The sequence below is a fragment of the Anolis carolinensis genome, chromosome 5, assembly GCF_035594765.1.
Source record: "Anolis carolinensis isolate JA03-04 chromosome 5, rAnoCar3.1.pri, whole genome shotgun sequence".
Taxonomy (NCBI): domain Eukaryota; kingdom Metazoa; phylum Chordata; class Lepidosauria; order Squamata; family Dactyloidae; genus Anolis; species Anolis carolinensis.
Window position 1 is genome coordinate 200,407,159 of NC_085845.1, and position 26,924 is coordinate 200,434,082.

Below are 26,924 nucleotides of genomic sequence, written 5' to 3' on the forward strand. Positions count from 1 at the left end.
CAGTTTATTGAAAACTGCTCCAGATTTAGAAACAGAGACGAAGTTGACAGGAGGAAAGGGATTCGGGTGCTTTACAATCAATTTGAAATGATGCAACCAATGGGAGTTTTTAAAAGTTGATGGTTGGAGAAGAGAATAATATCAGAGATGAACTGATATTAAAACGGAGCAGTGGGCTCGCATTCCACTGCCTGAGCAAAACTGACGCTTGTGCAAAGTCACGGCAAGCATTTGAAAAGAAGACGGACTCACTGCTTATGGTGCATCCACACTGTAGAATTAATACAGTTCGACTCCACTTTAACTTCCATGTCCCAATGCTATGGAATCGCATTCAAAGCACCCCTGACAAATGGCCATCCAGCCTCTGCTTAAAAGCCTCCAAAGAAGGAGCCTCCACCACTCTCTGGGGCAGAGAGTTCCACTGCTGAACGGTTCTCACAGTGAGGAAGCTCTTCCTCATGTTCAAGTGGAATCTCCTTTCCTGTAGTTTGAAGCAATTGTTTCATGTCCTAATCTCTAGGGCAGCACTAAACAGGCTTGTTCCCTCCTCCCTATGACTTCCCCTCACATATTTGTACATGGCTATCATGTCTTCTCTCAGCCTTCTCTTCTGCAGGCTAAACATGCCCAGCTCTTTCAGCCGCTCCTCATAGGGGTTGTTCCCCAGACCCTTGATCATTTTCGTTGCCTTCCTCTGGACACATTCCAGCTTGTCACCATTAAATTGCAGAATTGGACAGAGTTCTCTAGGTGTGGTCTGACCAAGGTCTTGAGTTGCGAGTTCTAATTTTCATTTATGTATTTACAGTATTTATATTCTGCCCTTCTCACCCCAAAGAGACTCAGGGAGGATCACAATATACATGGTAAACATTCAATGCCATTAGACATACGACATACAGACACGGACACAGAGGCTATTTAACATTTTCCAGCTTCCGGCTTCATGAGGGTATGCTCGATTCTGGCCACAGAGGGAGCTGCCACTTCATCATCCATTTGTGACACCAAGTCCTTGAGGGAGTACTTCCTCATTCTTACACATGCTGATGGACATTTTTATGGTGTCATAAATTAGTTAAATTAGCCTCCCCCGCATAAAGACATAACTAAATTTTTCTACTCAACAGATGCAACTGTCTTTCGAGTTGCTTAGGTCAACAACAAGCTAGGCTATTAATGGTCAGGAGCTCAATCTGACCCGGGCTGGCTTCAAACTCATGACCTCTTGGTCAATAGTGATTTATTGAAGCTGGCTACTAACTAGCTAATGAGAAACAACTGCACATCTTGAATGATATTAACCCTTTTTCTGGTTTTTACCTGTAAATTGCCTTCTTCCAAACTGTTTTTTAGACTGTAGTCTAAAAGGGTCACCTTCTCAAGCTGTGTCCTGTTTTTGGAGTTTTTCTCCCTGACTGATGAATGAACAGGACACTGTTCCCGTTCTGCAGCTCACTCGGATATCTTTCCTCCCTCATTTTCTCCTTTTCTTATTGGCGCAACACTTCTAATGTTTGTCTAGATTGTGTCCCCTTTCTGGGCACAAATCCTCAATCAGAACGCAACGAATGCCCTGTGGCTGCCTTGGCATGCTGCTTGCCAGAATTGCTTGCCATGCAGGGGACCGAGGATGATGATACAACCAAGGGTTTTGCAAGGCACATAGACTCCTTCCCCCGGATGCTTTGTCCCCTTGCATTGCTGCTCAACATATGCAGGCAAGCAAGCAAAGCGAAACCCATTTTCAGAGTTTGAGAACCTATTAAGTATTTGTTGTTCTTCAATTCTGAGCTGAGGATCACCTCACAGTGATGGGATGACTCTCCATCACAAACCTAAGAGTGTGAGTTTTAACATCCTGTTGCTGCTGGTATGAAGAGTCTTTGAATCTGCTTTGACTTACAGCAAACCCATAAGTCAAAGATACTAAAAGCAACAGGTCTCTTCTACAAGGGTTGAATGAAAAGTAATGCCTCCACCTTCGTAACTCCTCAACAGATGGTAGTCCTAGTCTGCGGCAGTTACTGACTTGTTCAGTAGACTCTCCTCTACGGTTAGTTCCATTTGGCAGGAAGCCTTAGCATTGAATGGTTGTGTCGTTGAAGTGTGAAGTACGGAACCCTGCGCAGATGGGGAAGCCTTAGCATTGAACAGTTGTGTTGTTAAAGTGCAAAGTATGGAACCCTGGGCAGACGGGGAAGCCTTAGCATTGAACGGTTGTGTTGTTAAAGTGCAAAGTATGGAACCCTGCGCAGACGGGGAAGCCTTAGCATTGAACGGTTGTGTTGTTAAAGTGCAAAGTATGGAACCCTGGGCAGACGGGGAAGCCTTAGCATTGAACGGTTGTGTTGTTAAAGTGCAAAGTATGGAACCCTGGGCAGACGGGGAAGCCTTAGCATTGAACGGTTGTGTTGTTAAAGTGCAAAGTATGGAACCCTGGGCAGACGGGGAAGCCTTAGCATTGAACGGTTGTGTTGTTAAAGTGCAAAGTATGGAACCCTGGGCAGACGGGGAAGCCTTAGCATTGAACGGTTGTGTTGTTAAAGTGCAAAGTATGGAACCCTGGGCAGACGGGGAAGCCTTAGCATTGAACGGTTGTGTTGTTAAAGTGCAAAGTATGGAACCCTGGGCAGACGGGGAAGCCTTAGCATTGAACGGTTGTGTTGTTAAAGTGCAAAGTATGGAACCCTGGGCAGACGGGGAAGCCTTAGCATTGAACGGTTGTGTTGTTAAAGTGCGAAGTATGGAACCCTGTGCAGTCAGTCAATGCAACTTAATCAATGTGCAGTCATTCAATTCTTGACAGCAGAAGGTGTCACCCCAAAGGAGATTCATCAGAGAATCCATCTGTTCCCGATAATGAAAGAAAATCTGTAGGGACATCATTATGCTTCTGATGAAGATGTTGAGAGAACTGCGAGACGCCGGTTGCAGAAGCAGAGTATCGACTTCTTCTGTGATGGTTTCAGAAAACTTGTTCATCGTTGGCAGAAATGTATCTGATTGTCTGGTGATTATGTGGAAAAGTGAATCATAGTAGTTGAAGAGCACATTCTAAGGATTATTTCTGCGTTTGATTTATTAACATATTCCCTTCCAAACCCAAGTAACGAAGGTGGAGGCATTACTTTTCATTCAACCCTCGTAATTTCAAAAGCCAAGAAGGTCAGTTCTGGTTAATGCTTTGACACGGGAACCTGAAAGGAATCAGTCAAGGAATACCAGATGGTCTGAGTTGCATAGAGAGAGATGCAATCTACCGAAGAGAACCTTAAATGCAGTCTTTCAAATAGAATCATGGAACACGACACTTAGAAGAGACCCAAGTGGCCATCCAGCCCAACCTCTTACCATGCAGGAAGACACAATCTAAGCACTCCTAACAGATGGCCACCCATCCTATGTGTAAATACCTCCAGAGAAGGAAACTCAACCAGATTGAGGCAACCTATTCTACCATCAAATAGCTCTTATCTTCAGGAAGTTCTTTCCAATATTCAGGTGGAATATCCATTGTATGGTGCCCTTTTCTCTTAAAGCAGGAGAACACAAGCCTACTCCATCTTCAATGTGACATCCTTTCAAATGTGTTGTCGAAGGCTTTCATGGCTGGAATCACTGGGTTGCTGTGAGTTTTTCAGGCTGTATGGCTGTGTTCCAGAAGCATTCTCTTCTGATGTTTTGCCCACATCTATGACAGATATCCTCAGAAGTTGTGACCTCACAATCACTGAGGATACCTGCCATAGATGTGGGTGAAATGTCAGGAGAGAATGCTTCTCGAACATGGGCATACAGCCCGGAAAACTCACAGCAACCCCTCCTTTCAAATATCTAAACATGGCTACAATGTCCCTTCTTATCATTCCAGCTCATCAATATATTTCTAAACAGAGAATATCAGAACTGGACATAGGGTTATTCAAGGTGAAATCTGACCAGAGCAGAAGAGAGTGGGACTATGTGAGGATTTGTAAAAAGACACCATGATATAATGTGTTGACTGGAAAGGCATGTGTCGACAGCTGATTGGCTGAGCCAGCCAGGAACCAGAATTCTGATTGGCTACTGTCTCTAGCTTGCTGCTGAGACAAATGGTTTTAACTGCCACATTCACCTCGGAGAGTGAAGAGAGTGCTGACTGGAAATAGGAAGGAAATGGCTGCCAACTCTTCGAAGCCTGATCATTCATAGTGTTGTGACCCAGCCACAGGCCAGCCAGAGTCAAGATGAGGAAGGGGATTTTGGATTTCAGATTCAAGAGTGTCAGAAGTTGATGGCTTGGAAATGCAGGCTGACTCAGAGGCTGGAGAATTGCAGTTTGAGCAGAATAAACTGTTGACCCCCGAAACTATAGATAACAGACAGGCTGACATTCCCATGGGAAATAATGAGCGAGAGAATTCTCAAGTCCTGGTTAATGAGTGAGAGAGCTCAGCTCCGTCTCAGGTGCAAGATAACGATAGTATAAGCATTGATTTATCTAGGGAGGACCGTCTATCTTGGAGGGGTTCTCAGGTCCAAAGCAGTGAGAGACTGGCGGGAAAGAAAGAGGCCAGTTCTGGGAAAAGAAATACCTTTCTGGGTTGCTTTTAAATGTGTGTTTTGCAGATAGCTCTTTGTCAAAGCAAATCCTCGCTTCATCTGTGTGGATGTTCTCGTTTCATGCCTAAGAAGAGTGTTTCTGGATCTTTGTACTTTGGGCCTTTGGGTCTTGGGATCTACTGCCTTGCTTCATGGATTATTACCACTGACTATAGCCTTGCCTCATAGATTATTAGTTTTGCTGTGTTTTATGGACTTATAGACCTTTCATGACTTATGATGTATTTGGACTCTTATTGACTCTTTCCGTGCAACTTTGAAAACCTTTTTCAACTGCCTGCTTTGATTTATATAATTGCTTTGCTTAATAAAACTATAAAAGACTTCCTTCTGTGTCTGACTGGATATCTATAGCAAGGTGAACTACTCTGAGGTGCGACACATAAGGCAAATGAGGCACATTTAAAGACTGTATAAAAGGACTGTTTATTCAATCTGTTATCTGTGTGAATTCAGAGAGACTGCTGTATATATTGTTGCCCTGTTTGATCTTTTGAACTGAAGTAAAGATACTGTTAGTTGTTACACAAGCCTGAGTGACACTTTATTATACTGCAGGGTAAATCTTGGTTCAGATACTGTGGTAAAGCTTCTATTTATTTATATCTACAACCTCCAACAACTATGACTTCCCTCCATCTAGACACTATATTCCTGTTAATACATCCTAGAACCACATTGGCTTTTTGAGCTGCAACATTACATGGTTGATTCGTATTCGATTTTCTGGTTTATTAAGACTGCTAGATGCTGTTGACACATACTGCTTCCAAGCCCTTTATGTATATATTCATGAAACATAAATCTCAAGTGCTGGGCTTATAACCAAGAGCAGGGTTGTAGGAAAAGAATGCAGATCTCTCTTAACTCTTGGCATCTTCCTTCAACCAGGAAAGCACCGATGCTTCTGCTAATGCTGCGGAAACAAGGAACCCCAGAGTTCGAAGAACGGCGGACAACCAAAACCTCACGGTAAAGTCCTTCTCCCAACTTCTCACCCACGAAAACCTTGTTGAGATTGCAAATGACTTCATGTCTTGCTGTGGTTTCTCAGGTCCGCTCTCCTGGTGCTCTTGGAATTAAAGAAACCCTGGTGGGATTTCATGCTGGGAATGGAGTGAGTAGCCAATTGAGTTGTAGATAAATTGAGAGGAGACTTTGGCTCAGTTGTAGAACTTTGAAAATAGAAGGCTGGATCTACGCTATCATATAATCCAGTTCAAAGCAGACAATCTGGAGTCAGAAACTGGATTATTTGGCAATGTAAATGGGGCTGAAGATTCCACATTGCATCCGAGTCCTTTCTAGGTAAGATTGAATGGGAAATTCCACTTGAATCCAGTAACAGTACCAGCTAGTGTCTTCTGTGCCAGCAGGGCAATTAATCTGTTCCTGACTTTAGTCTGAACTTTAGTAGTCATTTAAATGCTATGGTTATCTTGGGAACAAGATTCAGTACCTTGAATGATCAGGCTGAAAATTGGAGAGAACTCAAACCTTACTAACACAGAAGCCACCAGACACTACTAGGTTGGGGAAACAGGGCCCTGGTGAAATTGGGAAAACTATTAATAGAAAAATGCTAGAAAATTGAGATATCACTTCTCTGGGAATCTCTAGGTCCTCCAGTGCAACTATATGATCAACTTCTTATTTATTTATTTTCTGCCCTTCTCACCCCAAAAGAGACTCAGGGCAGATTACAATGCACATATACATGGCAAATATTCAGTGCCATTGGACATATGACATATAGACAGACACAGAGGCAATTTAACATTTTCCAGCTTCCGGCTTCATGAGCATATGCTCAATTCCGGCCACAGGGGGAGCTGCCGTTTCATCGTCCATTTGTGACACTGAGTCCTAGATGAAGTACTTCCTTATTCTTTTCCACACACTGCTCGAAGTTTAATGGTGTCGCAAATTAGTTAAATTAGCCTCCTTGCATAAAGCGGTACCTATATTTTCTACTCGACAGATGCAACTGTCTTTCGAGATGCTTAGGTCAACAGCAAGCTAGGCTATTAATGGTCGGGAGCTTAATCCAACCCAGGCTTCGATCTCATGGCCTCTCGGCCAGTAGTGATTTGCTGCAGTTGGCTACTAACCAGCTGCGGCACAGCCTGGCCCTGGGGAAATGTTTCATGGGGAAATATTTGGAGAATATCTTTATTAAAAACCTTCTTTTTCCCATGAATACTCTTGCAGACGTTAATGTCCTTTCCATAATAAAACCATGCTTGACTATGCCTTCCAAGTCAGTTAACTGAAACAGTGATTAATGGTAAGATGCCACAGTAGTGTCACAAGAAAGGATGAAAAAGACAAAGACTGATGTCCGGCTCTTGGACGAACCTGGGCCAGTATGGCTGGTTCAGTAACCAGAAGGTGAAGATCGAATTTAGTTGTTTATGCTCTTTTAAATCTGAAACACACAACAAACCTTTGGGTGTGTGGGTGCGACCTCCTTGCTCAGCCTCCTTTCCTTTGTTTATTTGTGGGCAACCTCCAGCCCTAAAGCGGCATGTCCTGATTTCAAAGGCTCTCCTCAAGCAATCGGTTCAGATATATGAGGGAAAAACACAATTTATCCTAATTGCCAACTGCGAAAGGAGGAGGAAGACGAAATAGAAAAGATAGACAAGTGGATATCAGAAAAGGAATAACAGAGTCACTGTAATGTCCTCAACACAGTGGACCTTTGGTGCATATACATTGTAGAATTAATGCACTTTAACATCACTTGAACTGCCCTGATTCAATGGTATGCATGTGATCATGGGAGTTGTAGTTTTACAAGGTCTTTAAAGTGCTGGTGCCTGACCAAACGACAACTCCCAGAGTTCCATAGTGCAAGGGACTATGAACGTCTAAGGCTCTTTCAGGCAGGGAGAATCTTTTTATCCCACCCGCTGCCCCAAATTTGTAAAGAACTAATATCGACTGCCACCAATTTGTAAAGATGCAACCACCAAAGATACAGGGAGATGTTTACTTTTACTTTAAAGGGTAGCGTAACTTGGTTTAGAATATATGCGACAGAGGCTTAGATGTTGGAAGAACAATAACAAGTTTATTCAGGCACAAGCTCAGTGGTTACAATGTTGTTTCTCACTTAGAGGTATTCTTATTAACAGTTAAAATACTAGAATGAGATGAATCAAACTCTCTAAAGTATCACTTCTTTTACTTAAAGTAGTTAAAACCTATTCCTCTGCTCCTTTCTAACTGTCTTCAATGGATCTCTGTGAGTCCAGCTGGGATTGGTTCCCAAAGTCTGAAACTTGGACTATCCAGTGATTTCAAACCACAGTCACCCCTGTGATATACTATCACAGATTCTCTGTGCCTTTCCAGGACAGAGACTACATTAAATAAGTCACCAAACTTATTTAAAACCGACTCAAAATGAACAATTGAGTCTCCTTGATCTCATCAACCTAGAATCAATCTTCCCTGTGCCTCATCAGAGCACAGACTGACATTTGAATTTCTCTGGTTCTAACCACCTCAGAACCAGTCTTTCCCTGTGATTCCTCCGATTACAGACTGAACTCTTTTTAAAACATTCCCTCCTTTTTCATCCAGCTAGCTCCGCCCCTTTCTTGCTAGCTTCGAAATAGTTACATTTCTACAGAAGCAGCTACTTTTCTATGGCAACCTGCCTCAGAATGCTGAGCTGGCTACCATCCCCCACACACTGGTAACTCTAATACTTACCCTTTTAAAACGTATACACACAATTAAACATAACATCTGTAAACCGAAATTCATACTTCATTACACATAACAATGAACCATGGAAGTTCAAACGGCATGCATTCTACAGTGTAAATTGTTGAGGGTTGTAGAAATAAATAAATAGCAGCTTTACCACAGTTTCTGAATCAAGATAAACCCTGCAGTATAATAAAATGTCATTCAGGCTTGTGTAACAAGTAACAGTATCTTTACTTCAGTTCAAAAGTTCAAACAAGGCGACAATATATATAACAGTCTTTCTGAATCCACACAGAGAACATAAGGAATAAACAGTCACTTTAAACAGTTTATTTGATCACTGGATGGGATCAAGTCCTACAATTACCAGGAATCTCCCAGTTGAGCTAGAGGGGGAAAAAATCTTCCCATCCACACTGCCGAATTACAGCAGATTGAAACCACTTTAACTGTCATGGCTCCATCCTGTGGAATCCTGGGATTTGTAGTTTGCTGTGGCACCAGAACTAACTGATTGAGAAAGTTAAATGTCTCACAAAACTACAATTCCCAAAATTTGATAGCATTGCATCATGGCAGTTAAAGTGGCATCAAACTGCTATAATTCTGCAGTGCAGATGCAAACTCTAGGCTTTAAATAATCTTTCCAAGATACTCAACCCTGTATCTGCATCTCGGTCCAAAAACGTTGATCTTTAGCTGAATGTTTATGCTATTTGTATAATTTATTTTAATCATTTCTGCCCCTGTTTCTGTTTGATTTTCAAGGCTTATCCTGGGGCGCAAAGAACAAGGAGAATTAAGGTAAACCTTGGCTTTGAAATCATTATACAGTAGAATCTCACTTATCCAACATAAACGGGCCAGCAGATTGTTGGATAAGTGAATATGTTGGATAATAAGGAGGGATTAAGGAAAAGCCTATTAAACATCAAATTACGTTATGATTTTACAAATTAAGCACCAAAACATCATGTTATGCAACAAATTTGACAGAAAAAGTAGTTCAATACACAGTAATGCTATGTAGTAATTGCTGTATTTACAAATTTAGCACCAAAATATCACGATGTATTGAAAACATTGACTACAAAAATGCGTTGGATAATCCAGAACGTTGGATAAGTGAGACTCTACTGTAGTTCCAAGTCCTTTATATTGGAACCTCGGAGGGCCCAGATGTTTGGGAGATAATGCAATAATTCAGGCATTGATAACAACAATTTCTTCATTGCTGGGATTTTAAAATCTTCCTAGTTGCGCAGCTGGAAAAAATGTATTGTTAAAGCTGGAACATAAAAGGCAGGATTTTAAAAAGATACATTAAGGAGAGTGATGTTTTTTTCTCCTTAGAAGCAAGAATCGGACACAGTGGATGGAGATTTTGGAGCCAATCGAGATCAAAAGGCCAGTATTTATTTCCTGTAATTGTAAAAGCATGTCATTGAACAGCAGCTGATACTTTTGGGCTGATGGGTAAAGTAGAGTCTATAGTGAGGACACACAAGATGCATCTGCACCACAGAATGAATGCAGTTTGGTACTGCTTTTGCTGCAGTGTCTCAATGCTATGGAATCGTGGGAGTTGTAGTTTGCTAAAGTACCTGCACTAAAGACCTGGTAAAACTACAACTCCCAGGAGTCCATAACATTGAGCCATGAGAGTTCAAGTGGTGTCGAACTGCATTCATTCTACAGTGTAGATGCATCCATAGTATGCATTGAGAAAGACTTTTGGTATTATGGTGTTATGGTTTGGTTCCTATCTGCTTTGTTTTTGCTGGCAACCAAATATATCTTTTTTATTGAGCTATTGCTTTAAAGTACAAGTGTGCCAGTGCTAAAGGATGCTGGGCCAATGTCAGTCTCCAATTCAGCATTCCCATGTCCAGAGAAAAGTTAGTGTTTCTAACCAATGTGGGATTCTAGTCAATGGAAAGAGCCGTGGTCTCTTAAGACTGGATATTTGCCTTTGCAGGGAGAAAAAGGTTCTCTGGGAAGCCCAGGCCAGAAAGGAGAAAAGGTACCTTACACTTACACACCTGTTAAAACTAAAAATAAATGTTCTGCTCTCTAAAAATAATATTAATAAAATTAAAAACCCAAAGCATACTTCCCACCTCCCACCTTAAAGACATATGATGCAAATGTTACTGACACATTTCTGCAAAGATTGATGGAAAGCATACAGTATGCATAGTCTGAAGACCATCTTCCTTCCTTCCTTCCTTCCTTCCTTCCTTCCTTCCTTCCTTCCTTCCTTCCTAACTTCCTTCCTTCTTTCCTTCCTTTCTTCTTCCAGGGAGAACCTGGAGAGCCAGGAAACTCTGGCGAGAAGGTGAGCACCAAAGAAATGGTTATATGGTTTTAACAATATTCCAAATTTCATGTACAAGTCACAACAGCAATGGATATAAAAAATTTTCGTGTTAGGAGTGACTTGAGAAACTGCAAGTTGCTTCAGGTGTGAGAGAATTGACCATCTGCAAGGACGTTGCCCTGGGGATGCCTGGATGTTTTACCGTCCTGTGGGAGGCTTCTCTCATTTCCCCGCATGGGGAGCTGGAGCTGACAGAGGGAGCTCACCTGCTCTCCCTGAATTCAAACCGCCGACCTGTCGGTCAGCAGTTCGCCCAGCACATTGCGCCACCGGGGATATAATGACTGAAATCTAAAACTAAATTAACACCATTGAATGTAACATTATCTGTTTGACTTCAGAAATGCTAGTAAGGGCAACTGTTTTTCATCATAAGATGTTTAGAAGGACTATCAGACCCAACGTTCTCCTTCTATGTTGGCCATTTGGTTGCCTATGCTAAGCCTGCCAGACAGATCTTGTATTTTCCAGTGGAGACAAAGAGGCAAACCTTCCTTTGATACTGGAATAAAGCCCACTTTATAATATCATAACTGCATAATGAGTTGGATTTGGAGATTTCTTTATTGCCCACAGATGGAACAGGATTTCTTGCCCCCAGATATTGAGCATCCCAAAGAAAATTATACGAGGGTTGAATGAAAAGTAATGCCTCCACCTTCGTTACTTGGGTTTGGATGGGAATATTTTAATAAATCAAATGCAGAAATAATCCTTAGAATGTGCTCTTTAAGTACCATCATTCACTTTTCCACATCATCACCAGGCAATTGGATACATTTCTGCCAACGATGAACAAGTTTTCTGAAGCCGTCACGGAAGAAGTCAACACTCTGTTTCCACAACCAGCGTCTCACAGGACCCATCGTGCACAGATCTTCCGATAGCCAAGCAAAGCAATAATGTGACCCACACGTTCTTGTGAAATGCCGATTATGCTTGAAATTTCTCTCTGAGTGATACGACGATCGTCCTGAATCAATCAGTCAACCTTTTGCTTGTTAAACTCAGCGGTTGCTGTCACAGGACATCCAACTCTTTGTTTGTCACACAAGTCAGATATTCCCACCTCAACATCTTTAAACTTAATCACCCAAAGATGCACAGGACTCACATCAACACAATCACCATAAACAGCTTGCGTTCTCTGATTAATCTCCTTTGGGGTGGCACCTTCTGCTGTCAAGAATTCAGTGACTGCACGTTGCTTAAGTCGCCTGGATCGACCATCTGCGCAGGGTTCCATACTTTGCACTTTAACAACACAACCATTCAATGCCAAGGCTTCCCGCCAAAGGGAACCGTAGAGCAGAGTCTACTGAATAAGCCAGGACCTGCCGCAGACCAGGACTACCATCTGTTGAGGACTTACGAAGGTGGAGGCATTACTTTTCATTCAACCCTCGTAGATATGTTTGAGCATAACCCAAAACTGTGATCAACCAGGACACTTGGGTTGTTGGTTTCTCATCCCTTTTGGTTCCCTTTTCTGATTTTGGTATGTCACTTCTCAGAATTCTTCGTTTCCTATGAAGCAAGTTCTTTTATTTCAGATCTGTGGAATCATGAAAACTCTAACTTAGGTTGAATCTACAGTTTAAAGCAGACAATCTGGATTCAGAAACTGGATTTTCTGGCAGTGTAGATGGGACCTTAGTCTAGATTTTAATAAGAACTTCCTAACAATAAGAGCTGTTCAAAAATGGTGGAGTCTCTTTCTTTGGAGTGATTTAGAGACTGGATGGGCACCCTTCAGGAAGGCTTAGATTGTACTGCTGTGCATGGCCAAATGGGGTTGGACTAGATGGCCCTGCGGGTCTCTTCCAGCAATACGATTCTATGATTCAAGAACCTTATGTTTTGTTTTGGTAATTTCCTTTCAGGGCACCAAAGGAGAGGAAGGAGATGTTGGTCAAAAGGTACAGTAATGGCTTTGGTTTGAACCAAAGTTGGAAAAAAAATACCATTTCACTATTTGCAAAGTTATGTTAAATAAATCAAACCAAAAATGCCCATTGACTGCTTAGGTAGGTAAAGGTTTTCCCCTGACATTAAGTCTAGTCATGCCCGACTCTGGGGGTTGCTGCTCATCTCCATTTCCAAATCAAAGAGCCGGCGTTGTCCATAGACACCTCCAAGGTCATGTGGTCAGCATGATGGCCTGGAGTGCCATTACCTTCCTGCCAGTGCAGTACCTATTGATCTACTCACATTTTTGCATGTTTTCGAACTGCTAGGTTGACAGAAGCTGGGGCTAACAGCGGGGGCTCACTCCGCTCCCTGGATTTGAACTGCTGACCTTTTGCTCAGCAAGTTCAGCATTTCAGTGGTTTAACCCACTGCACCACCGAGGGCTTAGAAGAAGCCAAATTAGGGGAGACTTTTGCCTCAAGCAGTTGTTCCAAGACTTTAGAATAGTAGAAAATAAAACCTATATATTTTGCACAAAATGTAATTTTTTTTCTACCAAAGAAGTCTCAATGGGCTGTGGCACAGCTGGTTAGTAGCCAGCTGCAATAAATCACTACTGACTGAGAGGTCATGAGTTTGAAGCCAGCCTGGGTTGGATTGAGCACCCGGCCATTAAAATAGCCCAGCTCGTTGTTAACCTAAGCAATCCGAAAGATAGTTGCATCTATCAAGTAGGAAAATTAGGTACTGCTTATGCGGGGAGGCTAATTTAACTAATCTACAACACCATAAAAATCGTCCAGCAGCATGAGGAAAAGAATGAGGAAGTAATCCATCAAGGACTCGGTGTCACAGTGGATGATGAAGCAGCAGCTCCCCCTGTGGCCAGAATTGAGCATACCCTCATGAAACCAGAAGCTGGAAAATGTTAAATTGCTTCTGTGTTTGTGTCTCTATGTGTCTCTATGTTGTATGTCTAATGGCACTGAATGTTTGCCATGTATATGTACATTGTGTGATCTGCCCTGAGTCCCCTTCGAGGTGAGAAGTAAGGGTGGAATATAAATACTGCAAATAAATAAGTAAATAAATAAATATGTGAGAAACCATCAGTTTTCTAGACAGGACAAAAAGTATTTGAAATTCAACATTTTTGGATGCGATAATGAAGTAAATATTTGAATCCCTATAAATGTTGCTTTCTCCTCGCATCCCTTAAACTTGTTGCTGGCTTGGAAAGATACTGAAAAAAAAGAAATGAGCGGGAGCGAATTTATACAGGTTTGGCCTTTCTGCTTTGCAAAGCTGCCCTTCATGAATTGCAAAGAGCTTCGAAGATATGAGGGTTTATTTGCTGTTTCTTTCTCCAAAGACTGGTTTGTTCTGGGTTCCATTCAGAAACAATATTCTGCAGTAATTGTAAAAATTTTAGGTAGAGCAACAGGTAAGGCAGATATTTGCAAAGTGGTAGGAGAGCATTTATTTAAAAAAATCAGTCAAAACATTGACAGGAGGTCTAAGGTTGGGGACATGAAAGATTAGGAGTCAGCCAATTTTGCAAATTTATTTTGCAATGAAGTTTTCTCTCTTATTACAAGTGTTTGGCAGTAGAATACGGTGTCTGGTGAAGTCTCCATTTCTGGAAGTTTATAAAGAAAAACGGAATGCTCATCTGTCAGGAGGGCTTTGATGGCAGAAAGGGGTTGGACTAGATGGCCTTTGGAGGTCCCTTCCAGCTCTGTGGTTCTATGATTCTAAGGACCCACTTACGTTTTCTTTTTATCTACTTTTAAAGGGAGAGCCTGGGATTGGTTTCCGAGGCCCTATGGGCCAAGCTGGATCTCCTGGGCAAAAAGTGAGTATCTATGGGTATGTCTTCACTGTAGAATTAATACAGTTTAGTACCATTTCAACCAATATAGCCCAATGCTATGGGAATTCTGGTTTAAACAGATCTTTAGCCTTCTCAGGTGCCTCAGTAACCAATAATTCGCCTAGGAGATATAGTTTGATGAGCCATTGGCACACTTTTGGGTTCTTCTTTAAGATTTGAGATACAATTAAAGACCTATCTCTCCCAGCAGGCCTACCTAGTGAATTTTAAACTATGAATATTAACTTTTTAAATTAATATTGGTGTTTTAATCTTTGTTCTATGCATTACAGTACAGTAGAGTCTCACTTATCCAAGCTACAAATTAAGCACCAAAACATCATGTTATACAACAAATTTGACAGAAAAAGTAGTTCAATACGCAGTAATGTTATGTTGTAATTGCTGTATTTACGAATTTAGCACAAAAATATCACAATATATTGAAAACATTGACTACAAAAATGGCTTGGATAATCCAGAAGCTTGGATAAGCGAAGCTTGGATAAGTGAGACTCTACTATATATGTATTTAATGGTATTGTGTTTTTTCTGTGTGTCTTTACTATCTTCTACTACCCCTTGAACCATGAGTAGAGGCGGGTAACAATAAAATTGTTTGTGGGCTGTTGTGAGTTTTGCCAGCTGTATGGCCATATTCCCGTAGCATTTGCTACTTACGTTTTGCCTGCATCTGTGGCAAGCATCCTCAGAGGTTTGTCCAGAGGTCTGTTGGAAATGAGGCAAGTGGAGTGTATATATTATCTGTGAAATGTCCAGGGTGGGAGAAAGAAACCTAGTCTGTGGAATAAAATGTGATTTTTTCCAATTAGCAAGTTGCAGTTACAAAGTCAATCAGTGAGGGTATTTGTTGGCTGTCGTTGCCTGGAGGCATCCTCTGTTTGGGACTGGCACTTGGTTGTTTGTTGTCTGGAATTCTTCTGTTTTTGAGTGTTGCTCTTTATTTACTGTCTTGATTCTAATGATTTTTAATACTGGTAGCCAGATTTTGTTCATCTTCATGGTTTCCTCCTTTCTGTTGAAATTGTCCACATGCTTGTGGATTTCAGTGACTTCTCTGTGTCGTCTGACACGGTGGTTGTGAGAGTGGTCCAGCATTTCTGTCTTCTCAAATAATATGTTGTGTCCAGGTTGGTTCATCAAGTGCTCTGCTATGTCTGACTTCTCTGGTTGAATTAGTCTGCAGTGCCTTTCATGTTATTCGATTTGTGTCTGGGCAATACTGTGTTTGATGGTCCCTATGTAGACTTGTCCACAGCTGCATGATATACGGCAGACCCGTGCAGTGGTTAAATAATCCATCTTATCCTTTGCCAACCATAGCATTTGTTGAATTGTTGGTGGATCTGTAGATTGTTTGTAGGTTGTGTTTCTTCATCAGTTTCAGTAGTTGATGTATGGCAAGAACACTTTTCCTCTGGGTGGATCTTTGGCTTTCCTCTCGAGGCTCATACTTGGTCTTGCAGATCTTCTGATGTCTGTCACAGAATATCTGTTAATGTGGGATTTGTGTATTGGTAGTGTTTAAATGAAATTTGTGTCTTGCCTGTATTGCATACTGATTGCATCATCCAAAGTGTAACATAGTCTGGAAAGAGTTAATTACCAAGAAGCTGTGATGTCCTTGATATGTGGCTGGAACCAGGGAGTGTCCAGACACAAGTGTATGTGCATTGCTGATTGCATCCGTTCTGATCTGTTCTGAGTTGAGTCGAGTGCTGTCTGCTGAGAGTCAAGTCCTGTGTCCATTGTCTGCAAGCTTGTTTGTCTTGATTATTACTGCTTACAGTAAAACTTGTATATAGTTTTACCATCGTCTCTGATGTCTCTTTGTTCTGTGTTCCACTGACTCCATCCAACTGCTGCTGCGCTGCTTAAATTACTCTGACAATATCCACTATCCTTAAAGCTCATAAAATTGTTTGTTTGTTTGTTTGTTGTTTCTGTTGCCAGGGTGAACCGGGGGCACCGGGAGCTCCAGGAGCACAAGGAATCCAGGGGATCCGTGGCAATCCGGGGATCCCAGGATCTCAAGGGGAGAGAGGCCCACCTGGATTGCCTGGGACTCCAGGAGAAAAGGTAGGTGATGACTTTGAGGCAACGATTTAATGGCACCTTGCATTCATCTAAGCCTTATAAGGATATTGTAACCAGAGCTATTGTTTTCGAATCAGTGATTCTCACACTGTGCTCCTCCAGATGTTTTGGACTTCAGCTCCCACAATTTATTTATTTATTTATTATTTACAGTATTTATATTCCGCCCTTCTCACCCCGAAGGGGACTCAGGGCGGATTACAGTGAACACATATATGGCAAACATTCAATGCCAACAGACAAACAACATTCAGTTTTAGACAGACACAGAGGCATTTTTTAACATCTTTCCGGCTTCACGATTCTGGCCACAAGGGGAGCTGTTGCTTCACTGTCCATTGGTGGCTGTTCTTCCTCTTCTTTTCCTCGTGAGCAGTTTTATGGTGTTGTAGATTAGTTAAATTAGCCTCCCACATAAAGTGTCCCTAAATTTTCTCTACTTGACAGATGCAACTGTCTTTCGGGGCTGCTAGGTCAACAGCAAGCCGGGGCTATTTTTTTTTTTATGGTCGGAGGCTTAACCCGACCCGGGCTTCGAACTCATGACCTCTCGATCAGTAGTGATTTATAGCAGCTGGTTACTAGCCAGCTGCGCCACAGCCCGGCCCCTAACAGCTGGTAAATTGGCTGGGATTTCTGGGAGCTGAAGTCCAAGACATCTGGAGAAGCACAGTGTGAAAAACACTGGTTTGAATGATCAAAACCTCCAACTGGGTTGCTATGAGTTTTCTGGGCTGTCTGGCCATATTCCAGAAGCATTCTCTCCTGATGTTTCATCCACATCAATGCCAGGCATCCTCAGGGGAAAACTCACAGCAACCCAGTGATTCTGGCCATGAAAGCCTTCGACAACACATTAAAACTTCCAACATTTCATGAATGAAAACTAGGAAAAAACATTTGGAAGAACTTCCTGATGGTAAGAGCCATTCCGCAGTGGAATAAGTTGTCTTGGAGTCCAAGAGGTTTATAAGCAAAGGTTAAATGACCATCTGTCAAGAGTGTTTTGATTGTGTTTTTCCTGCATGGCAGTTGGTTGGACTGGATGGCCTTTGGGGTCTCTTCCTACTCAATGTGTCTATGGTTCTATGATTCTAGCATGTAGTCGAAATGGCAAATGTTAAAAAAAACAGACAAGCCAGGAGCAGCTGCAGCAGTTTGCTTTTGCCTGAGAGTTCATCTACACTCTAGTATTAATGCATTTTGGCACCACTGGGAGTTGTAGTTTCACAAGGCCATTAGGCTTCTCTGCTAAAAGGGCTGGTGCCTCATCAAACTCCCAGAGATCTACAGCATTGAGTCAAAGCAGCTAAAGCGATTTCAAACTGGATTCATTCTACAATGTAGATGCACCTTGAGCCTACTGGGAATTTTCCTTCTTGGAATTTTGCAAATTGATGCATTTAGAAATTTCAGTTTGGTAGACAAAAGAGGAAGGTGGGAGGAAGAAATTAAAACCAAACATTATTAAAAGAAAAACTGTAACTGGAGGACAACAGAGGGTTTAATTGGGGCATTAAATGGCAATTTGGCACAATTGGAGGGTATGAGATAATTTTTGTAAGGAATGAGGAAGGCATTAGCTCAACTGAAAAAGATGGGAACAAGCTGCTTATTACTTATAAGATTTTTTCCATATAATGTCATTCTTTCAATGCTGTTTCAGGAGGTGCCTCAGAGTTCCAGCAAGGACTCTCAAAGAGGGCTATACATTCCAGAAATGAATGATAAGCGTTATGTCTATAATCAAAGCTATTTGTCTTGAGCAATTTCCATCCATCAGAAAAATTTGATTCCTAAGAACGTCATTTCATGGAATGAAAAGCAAATATCAAGTACTTGGTGTCTGCTGTGAAGGGGACAGTGTGTCCACTCTGGGTTTTAGTCTGAACCTCAAAACAAAAAAATTATTTATTTCGTGTCAAAAAGCATTGCATAACAAAATACATTTTAAAATGATGAAGAAGAAAAAAGGAAATCACAAGCACCTAAATAGTTTTAGACCAAAAGCGGGCAACAGCAACCGCATTGTCCGTAACTTTTTTTTTTCATTTTTTCATTGGATGAAAACAAAAAATGAAAATGCTGAACTCTAAAGTTCTATGTCATAGAAAAAAATAATTTAAACTTTAAGCATCACAGTTTCCAACCCATAATAACCTGCTTGAAAATTAAGTCCTCAAATGAGCTTCATTGCCTTAGGGGCTGCTTTCTCTATGCTAGTGCCTTCTAGATGTTAGACCATAGCTTCCATCATCCATTGTCATGATAGCTGCATTGTAGTACATCACATATGGAGCTCACCGGATTGGAGAAAGCTTCCATAGTGGATGGAGCTTCCCAAACTGTGTTCATCAGGAATGACCCATTTGTAATGGATCAGATGCCATTGGACTGTAACTCCCATACACCATTGCAAGTCATTGAGTCCTATTATCTAGATAGTATGGTTTCCTTGAAATTCAGTGCAGCTATCCAAGGTGGTGGATCCTATTCTCCAGATGGGTAGTTTCCTTGAAGTTCAATGGAACTATCCAAGGTGCTAAATCCTACTCTCCAGATAGGACAGCTCCTTTAAAATTTCATGGAGCTGTCCAAGGTGCTGAATCTTATTCCGATAAGTGATGCATTTAGAGTTCGATGGAGCTGTCCAAGGTGCTGAATGCTATTCTCATGGTAGGATTGTTCCTTTAAAGTTTGATGGAGTTATCTAAGGTTCTGAATCCTATGCTCCAGATATTATCATTCCCTCAAAGTTCAATGGAACTATCTAAAATGCTGAATCCTATTCTACAGATAGGACAGTTACAACATAGTTCAATTGGACTATCCAAGATAATGGATCCTGTTCTCCAAATGGGATAGTTTCCTTAAAGTTCAATGGAGCTGTCTATAGTGCTGAATCCTATTCTCCTAAATGCCTAAATAACCCAGAAGACACAACTCTTCACTCCTTCTGAACATGACTTCCACAATTCTTTTCCTACTGGAATTGATCCCCCAAAAGAATGGTATCCTCTCCGTCATTCCCTTGCAAACCAGTACAGAATTCATTCCCATCTTAAAACTGAAACTGCTATAAAGTTCCTCATAAATCTTTGTGTCACTGCGACCTGGATTAAATGTTTTAAGCTTTCGTGAAGGACAACCATTTCATGAATGGCCATGTAATTGTGTTCTTTCAGAATGACATAGGAAGATAATCGTCTATTTTTCAGGTTTTAACTTCTCCGATTGCTTGGTTGCTCTTCCCTGTGTTATTGCTGTTCCCTGGTACACCAAGAGCTGTTTTCTTTTGTTCGGTGTCAGGATGATACAGTTTGGATTTCAATTAAAACTCATTCCTTTCAGTTATAGTGCAAGATGCTATAAGCTACACAGCATTGTATTGTTGAAGGCTTTCACAGCTGGAATCACTGGGGTGTTGTGTGGATTCCATGCTGTATGGCCATGTTCTAGCGGCACTTTCTCCTGATGTTTCACCTGCATCTGTGGTTGACATCTTCTCTGAAGATGCCATCCACAGATGCAGGTGGAACATCAGGAGAAAATGCTGCTAGAACACATCCATACAGCCTGGAAACCACCCTAAATAGCATTTCTTGGAGAGACTCGCCATTTCCCATCCTTACTAGACTACTGTAATGCACTCTACATGGGGCTGCCCTTGAAGACGATTAAGAAGATACAGTTATTGTACATAATGCAGGTCTCAAAGGAGTTGCCAGTTTTCTTCTAGTCTGAATGCAAGGTTCTGGTGATGGCATTCAGAACTCTAAACAGCTTGGGAGCATGATACTTGAAAGCACACCTCTCCCTGTATATACATGCCTGAGGACTGAGATCTGCTACATACATCTCAAAGATTATCCTTTTTACCTGGTCTTTGAAAATGTTTTTTCTTCCTTAGGGGGAACATGGTAAGAGAGGCCGGAGTGGGTCGTCTGGACTGCCAGGTCCCCCTGGACCACCTGGGCAAAAGGTATAGAAAACATCCCATCTTTAAGTGGAAAAGGAGGGCAATAAACTGAATTGACTGGGCTGAGGAGGTGGTTGCTCAGTACTAGAGCTCCTGCTTTCTGTTTACACCCAGCCCACCACATTTGCAGATGTAATGAAGTACGAATTTTTGGTTTACAGATGTTATGTTTAATTGTGTGTTTGTGTTTTAAAAGGGTAAGTATTACTGTTATTGCCTCTCAGCACTCAGAGGCTGGTTGCCATGGAGAAGTAGGCGGAGCCAACTGCTGTTTTGTTGAAGAAGTGCAAAGTTTAAAAAAAGAGAGTCAGTCTGTGCTCTGATGAGGAACAGGGAAGATTGATCCTATGTTGAGGGGATCAAGGGGACTCAATTGTTCATTTTGAGTCAGATTAAAATAAGTTTGGTGACTTATTTAATGTAGTCTGTGTCCTGGTAAGGAACAGAGAATCTGTGATCATATATCACAGGGGTGACTGTAGTTTAAAAGTAACAGAGAGAAAAAGTTCTAACTACTTTAAGTAAAAGAAGTAACACTTTAGGGAGTTTGACTCATCTTATTCTAGTATTGTAACTGTTAATAAAAATACCTCTGAGAACAACATTGTAACCACTAAGCTCTGTGCCTGAATAAACTTGTTATTGTTCTTCCAACATATAAGCCTCTGTCGCATATATCATAAACCAAGTTACGTTACCATCTAAAGTGAATAAGAAGAAGAAAGAAAAAAAAGTAAAAGATCTCCTCTCTGAGTCTTTGGTGGTTGCATCTTCACAAATTGGTGGCAGTCGTTATTAGCTCTTCACAAAGTGGTGGCAGCGGTGGGATAAAAAGATTCCCCCTGCCTGAAAGAACCTTAGACATTCATAGCACTTTACAGCAGCCATTTGCAATTTCGATTATTTGTCACTTTGGTTCACCTTACAGCATTCCACAAGTTAAGCTATATAACAAGAGCTGGTGGGTCTTGTATACCAACAATGGTGGATGAATGATTCCCATCCCACGTGTAGAAGGTCCCACATTCAATCCCTAGGATCTCCACACAGGCTTTGGGACAATCTCGATCTCAGACCCTGCAGAGCTGCTGCCAATTATACTAAACCAATGTATCTGAAGTTTGTTTGCCTTGATACAAAGCAACCCCAATAGCCTGAACCAGCTAATAAATCCCAATGGGATTTATGTTAGTCTTGGTTCACCATTCAGCATAAGATTTGATTCTAGTCCGTTCTGGTTGGGACTAGCAACTGAGTCTAGGCCTTTGTATCAGAAGTAATTGGGAGTCTTCATCTTGGTGTTAAACAGTGTTGTGAATTGTATCTCATTTTGTTTTGCTCTTCAGGGTATGCCAGGTGTTCCTGGGACCAAGGGCAACAAGGTGAGTCACATCATAGCACAGAGAGTAAACACAGTAAAGTTGGTTGGATGTACATTTTAACAGTTCTTTTGATATTTTAGGGTGATAATTCGATTGTAAAGTTAATTAGGTTATGTTATATTGTTGAATGTGTCTATTTTGGTAAATTGTCTGTATGGTTTTCTTTCTGACAATTGAATGTTTGCCTTACATATTGGAAGTCCCTTCAGGGAGATAGGGCAGCATTGTTGTTGTTGTTATTATTATTATTGGCACAATGACATTGTATGACACAGCAAAAAAGATAGATATGCTGGATTTTGTGTCACAAAACCACAAGTCGAACACTTCCCAAGTTTCTAGGACTGTGTGATGTATTTTTGGATGATGCGCGCAGATCCCAGTAGGGTGGCCTTTATTATTATTATTATTATTATTATTATTATTATTATTATTTTATTATTATTATTATTATTATTATTATTATTATTATTATTATTGTATGACACAGCAAACAAGATAGATATGCTGGATTTCGTATCAGAAAATCACAAGTCAAACACTTCCCAAGTTTCTAGGACTGTGTGATATATTTTTGGATGATGCGCACAGATCCGAGTAGGGTGGCCTTTATTATTATTATTATTATTATTATTATTATTATTATTATTATTATTATTATTATTGTATGACACAGCAAACAAGATAGACATGCTGGATTTCATATCACAAAATCACAAGTCGAACACTTCCCAAGCGTTTAGGACTGTGTGATGTATTTTCGGATGATGCGAGCAGATCCCAGTAGGGTGGCCTTTTGCAGTTGACAGATCGTAATTTTGTCAATGTCTATTGTTTGCAAATGCAGGCTGAGATCTTTTGGCATGGCACCCAGTGTGCTCATCACATTATTATTATTATTATTATTATTATTATTATTATTATTATTAATAATAATAATAATAATAATAATAATAATAATAATAATAATAATGAAGTTTAAGGCACACAAAAAGGAAGGTGCCCAATCCATTGGGACAAAGTGAAATTCCTTATCATAGAACTGCTGAGAAACACAAATGCCAATCGAAGGTGCTGTTGAACTGTAAAAATATGAAAAATACAGCAACGCAACCAATAATTAAAGGCCCTTTTGGCCAAGGCAATAGGAAGTCCAAGAGACAATGAAGGAGCAATTGGTAGCAAATCCCTCAGCTTTGTTGGACTTGGAGTAATAAAGTCTCATTTGCAACTACTGAAGTCCTACAGAATTGTCTCAGTGTTATCTTACCATTTAGCAGAGAAGTTAATGAGTCATTTTAAGAAGGATATTGGCAACTTGGAGCAGATCCAGAGAAGGCCAATGGGGATGAGAAGAGGTATGGAGAATGAAACCGATGAGGAAAGGTTGAAGAAGCTGGCCATGTTCAACCTGGTGAAGAGAGGGCTGAAGGGTGGCATGATTGACTGATTGCCCTCTTTAAATAGCTCAAGAACGGCCATAATAGCAACATATGGGTTTGCTTTCTACTATCTCAAAGGGTAGGACCAATTCTATTGCTTTGAAGTTCCAGGAGGATAGAGTTCAGCTGAACATTAGATGGAGCCTCTTGACAGTGAGACCATTTGCGGAATCAACCATTGCAGATTTCATTGTGCATAGTTTTGATTAATATGTATTGTTCAAGGCTTTCATGGCAGGAATCACTGGGTTGCTGTGAGTTTTTCGGGATGTATGGCCATGATCCAGCAGCATTCTCTCCTAACGTTTTGCCTGCATCTGTGGCTAATGGCATCTTCAGAGGTTCTATTGGCAATGAGGAATGTATATACCTGTGGAATAATGTCCAGGATGGGAGAAAGATCCCTTGTCTGTTTAAAACAAGTGTGGATGTTGCAATTAGCAAGCTTGAATTAGCATTGGAGGGTTACTGTATATACTCGAGTATAAGCCTAGTTTTTCAGCCCTTTTTTAGGGCTGAAAAAGCTCCCCTTGGCTTATGCTCGAGTGAGGGTCCTGGTCGGCTTCTATTCAGGTCAGCTTATACTTGAGTATATAGGTATTCAGAGTTGGACAGTCTTATTAAAGTCTTATTATTATCTTAAATTACATCTATATATATAAATGAGTGATGGCATTGCGGCGACCAAAAAAACAACAAAACTACAGGCCCCCCCAACCTCGAAATTTGACAACACAACCCATCATCCACGCCTCTAGGTTGATACAACAAAAAGAAAAGTAAAGTAAAGTCCTAATTAGAGGGAAAGGAATAATTATTTTTATCCAATTGCTGCCAGTTAGAGGACTAATCTCTGCCCACTTGGTCTCCTAGCAACCCACTCAGCCCAGGGGACAGGCCGAGTTAGGCCTCACTTAGGCCTCTTCCACAGATTAGATAATCTGTGGACTGGATTATATGGCAGTGTAGACTCAAGGCCCTTCCACGCAGCTATATAACCCATTTATAATGGACTTAATGCCAGGGGAAAACCTTTACCTTTTACCTTAACTATCACCAATTCCTCAATACTTTATTTCCCATACCACCAGACTTCGCCACAGCAACGTGTGGCCGGGCACAGCTAGTTTTTATATAAATATTCAAAAACATTTAACCTACTGATGCCTCAAATAATGCAATTTTATTAATATCTATTTTTATTTTTGAAATTTACCAGTAGCTGCTGCATTTCCTACCCTCATCTTATACTTGAGTCAATAAGTTTTCCCAGTTTTTGTGGTAAAATTAGGTGTCTCGGCTTATATTCGGGTCGGCTTATACTCGAGTATATACGGTATTTCTCCCATCCTGGACATTATTCCACAGGTATATATATATATATATACACTCCACTTGCCTTGCTGACAACAGAACCGGCCACAGATGCAGGTGAAACATCAGGAAAGAATGCTGCTGAAACATGACCTTACAGCTCAAAAAATTCACAGCAACCCAATGATTAATATGGTCTCTTTGGGAATTTCTATATCCTCCAGTGTTACTCTGTGATCAATTGCCTAGTCTCAGAATGGATACACTTTTGGAGGAATAATCCAGAGACTTCACTGGGGCATTTCATGGCTTCTTTCTATTTTTCAGGGGGAGACCGGTCTTGGCAAACTGGGCCTACGAGGGCCACGTGGCTTCCCTGGGCCCCGGGTAGGTTGCCTTTCAGTATTTTTACACGTCTGCTTCTGCTTTGCACATCCTCAATAGAGTTCGCCATTAGCTTTCATGCCAAGAATGCATTGAACCCATTCTTGACTTCATCCCTGACATTAAAAGGACCTGACCAAAATGTTGAACCTATATTGGTTTTGAACATTACTAGCAGTGATCAGGAAATCTCATTTCAAGAAGCTATTTAAGTATAACATTAGACAAAGTTTACACTTTCTCTTAAAAGGGATTGAAATGTTCAAAGTGGTTTTCTCTTTGCCCACCATTCTTTTGGTCAACATCCTTAAACATTTATTTATTATTTACAGCATTTATATTCCTTTAACATAAAACAAAGACAAGACAAACATAGGCTCCGAGCGGGCCTCGAACTCATGACCTCCTGGTCAGAGTGATTCATTGCAGCTGGTTGCAACTGGCTGCTCTCCAGCCTGCGCCACAGCCCGGGCCTTTACAGTGTTCCCTCACTTATTGCAGGGGTTAGGTTCCAGGACCACCCGCAATAAGTGGAAATCCGCAAAGTAGGGATGCTATATTTATTTTATTTATACATTATTGTAGTAGTTATACACTAATTTAAGTCTTTATCAACCAATCATGTGTTGATAAATCGCTTCCTTCTCCTCCAGTTGCAGCTTGGGCTTCTTTTCTCTCCCTTTGGCTTCACCTTCCTCCCTTCCTTAGGCTATAAATTGTATTTTTTATGTCTTATAATAGTCTTTTAGAGTTTATTGTAAAATCTGCAAAAAGTGAACCGCGAAGTAGTGAGTTTGGAAACCAAGCCCTATGAGGAGCTGGGTCTGTTTAGTTGTGATACTCTAGGCTGCGTGAGCACTGGAAACCAGACACCAAAGCCAATGAACAATCTAATATCTTTATTAAAGAATTGAAGAAATAAAATAAAAATAAGCAGAATATATAGTCCAACAATAGACCTTCTGGGAAAGGTCAAATATAGTCCAGTATTATAAAGTCCAATGTCCAGTATTAGAGTTTAAATATGATAATCCAATTAACCGAAACACACTCAAACTTCCAAGCAGTTTGAGTGGGGAAATAATCCAGGTCTTTTGCAAGAATCCCAGGAAGCTAGTCCAAGGCAAAGGAGTTCAAGGCAAGGCAAGGAAACAAGGCAAGGCAAGGCTGAAGATAGTGTATCCAAACGTGGTCCAGACTTGTCTAGAAGGCGAGGCGCAACGCCCGGTCTACTTGAGGGTAGAGCGCCACAAGAAACTGACACGTTGACACCGCGCTGGCTAGCCAGCGCGCAGAACTTTTAAGGGACTTCAAATCTCCCTTCAAAACAGGTGTCCAACACTTTTTCCAAGGGAAAAACTGGCTAGAGACAACATCTCCGCCAGATGCGAGCCTCCCTGGAAACTCTCAAGGGAAATGGGTTAGTCAGAGGTTTCTCTGGCTGCTAATCTCGCGCATCTCCGTAAGTTAGCCTTCTCCAAGCGACTTGTTTCCCAAAACAGCCTCCTATCAAAGGGAGGGGAACCGCTGGGAACAGGCTCAGTTTCAAGGCCTTTTTTAATGAGCTTTGGGCTCTAACTGTCAACAGGGAGCATCTGGAAGGGAACAGAATCTTGCTGATTCGGCATAAACCCCATATCCTCGTCGCTCTGGTCCGCAACGAATACAGGGTCATGGCCCGAGGGTCTCTGGGACATCACATTAGTGTGGAGACTAAAAGGTGAAGAAGGAACAGGAGAGCTATGCTTAAATATTTGGAAGGATGTTCAATTGAGTAGGGTGTGAGGCTTGTTTTCTGCTGATCAGG

General features: G+C 41.2%; 2 protein-coding genes across 8 annotated transcripts in view; both read left to right on the forward strand.

The window, feature by feature from the left end:
• The window catches only part of LOC103278810 (collagen alpha-1(VII) chain), a 127,488-nt gene extending 117,535 nt beyond the window's left edge, over positions 1 to 9,953 (forward strand). For 5 of the 7 annotated variants that reach the window (XM_062983326.1, XM_062983327.1, XM_062983323.1 and 2 more), the window contains 4 exons: positions 5,503 to 5,583; positions 5,666 to 5,728; positions 9,103 to 9,138; positions 9,688 to 9,952. In XM_062983326.1, the coding sequence (XP_062839396.1) occupies positions 5,503 to 5,583; positions 5,666 to 5,728; positions 9,103 to 9,138; positions 9,688 to 9,762 (255 nt within the window). In that variant the 3' untranslated portion in view covers positions 9,763 to 9,952. Of the gene's footprint in view, positions 1 to 5,502; positions 5,584 to 5,665; positions 5,729 to 9,102; positions 9,139 to 9,687 lie in introns of all 7 variants that reach the window. The other 2 variants (XM_062983330.1, XM_062983325.1) reach the window with 2 other exon arrangements.
• A 687-nt stretch (positions 9,954 to 10,640) lies between these two features.
• LOC103278805 (collagen alpha-1(VII) chain) overlaps positions 10,641 to 26,924 on the forward strand; it is a 93,855-nt gene continuing 77,571 nt past the window's right edge. The window contains exons 1-7 of the mRNA XM_062983331.1: positions 10,641 to 10,672; positions 12,598 to 12,633; positions 14,421 to 14,480; positions 16,473 to 16,598; positions 20,527 to 20,598; positions 21,942 to 21,977; positions 25,061 to 25,120. Coding sequence (XP_062839401.1) covers positions 14,451 to 14,480; positions 16,473 to 16,598; positions 20,527 to 20,598; positions 21,942 to 21,977; positions 25,061 to 25,120 — 324 coding nt within the window. The 5' untranslated portion in view covers positions 10,641 to 10,672; positions 12,598 to 12,633; positions 14,421 to 14,450. The remainder of the gene's footprint in view (positions 10,673 to 12,597; positions 12,634 to 14,420; positions 14,481 to 16,472; positions 16,599 to 20,526; positions 20,599 to 21,941; positions 21,978 to 25,060; positions 25,121 to 26,924) is intronic.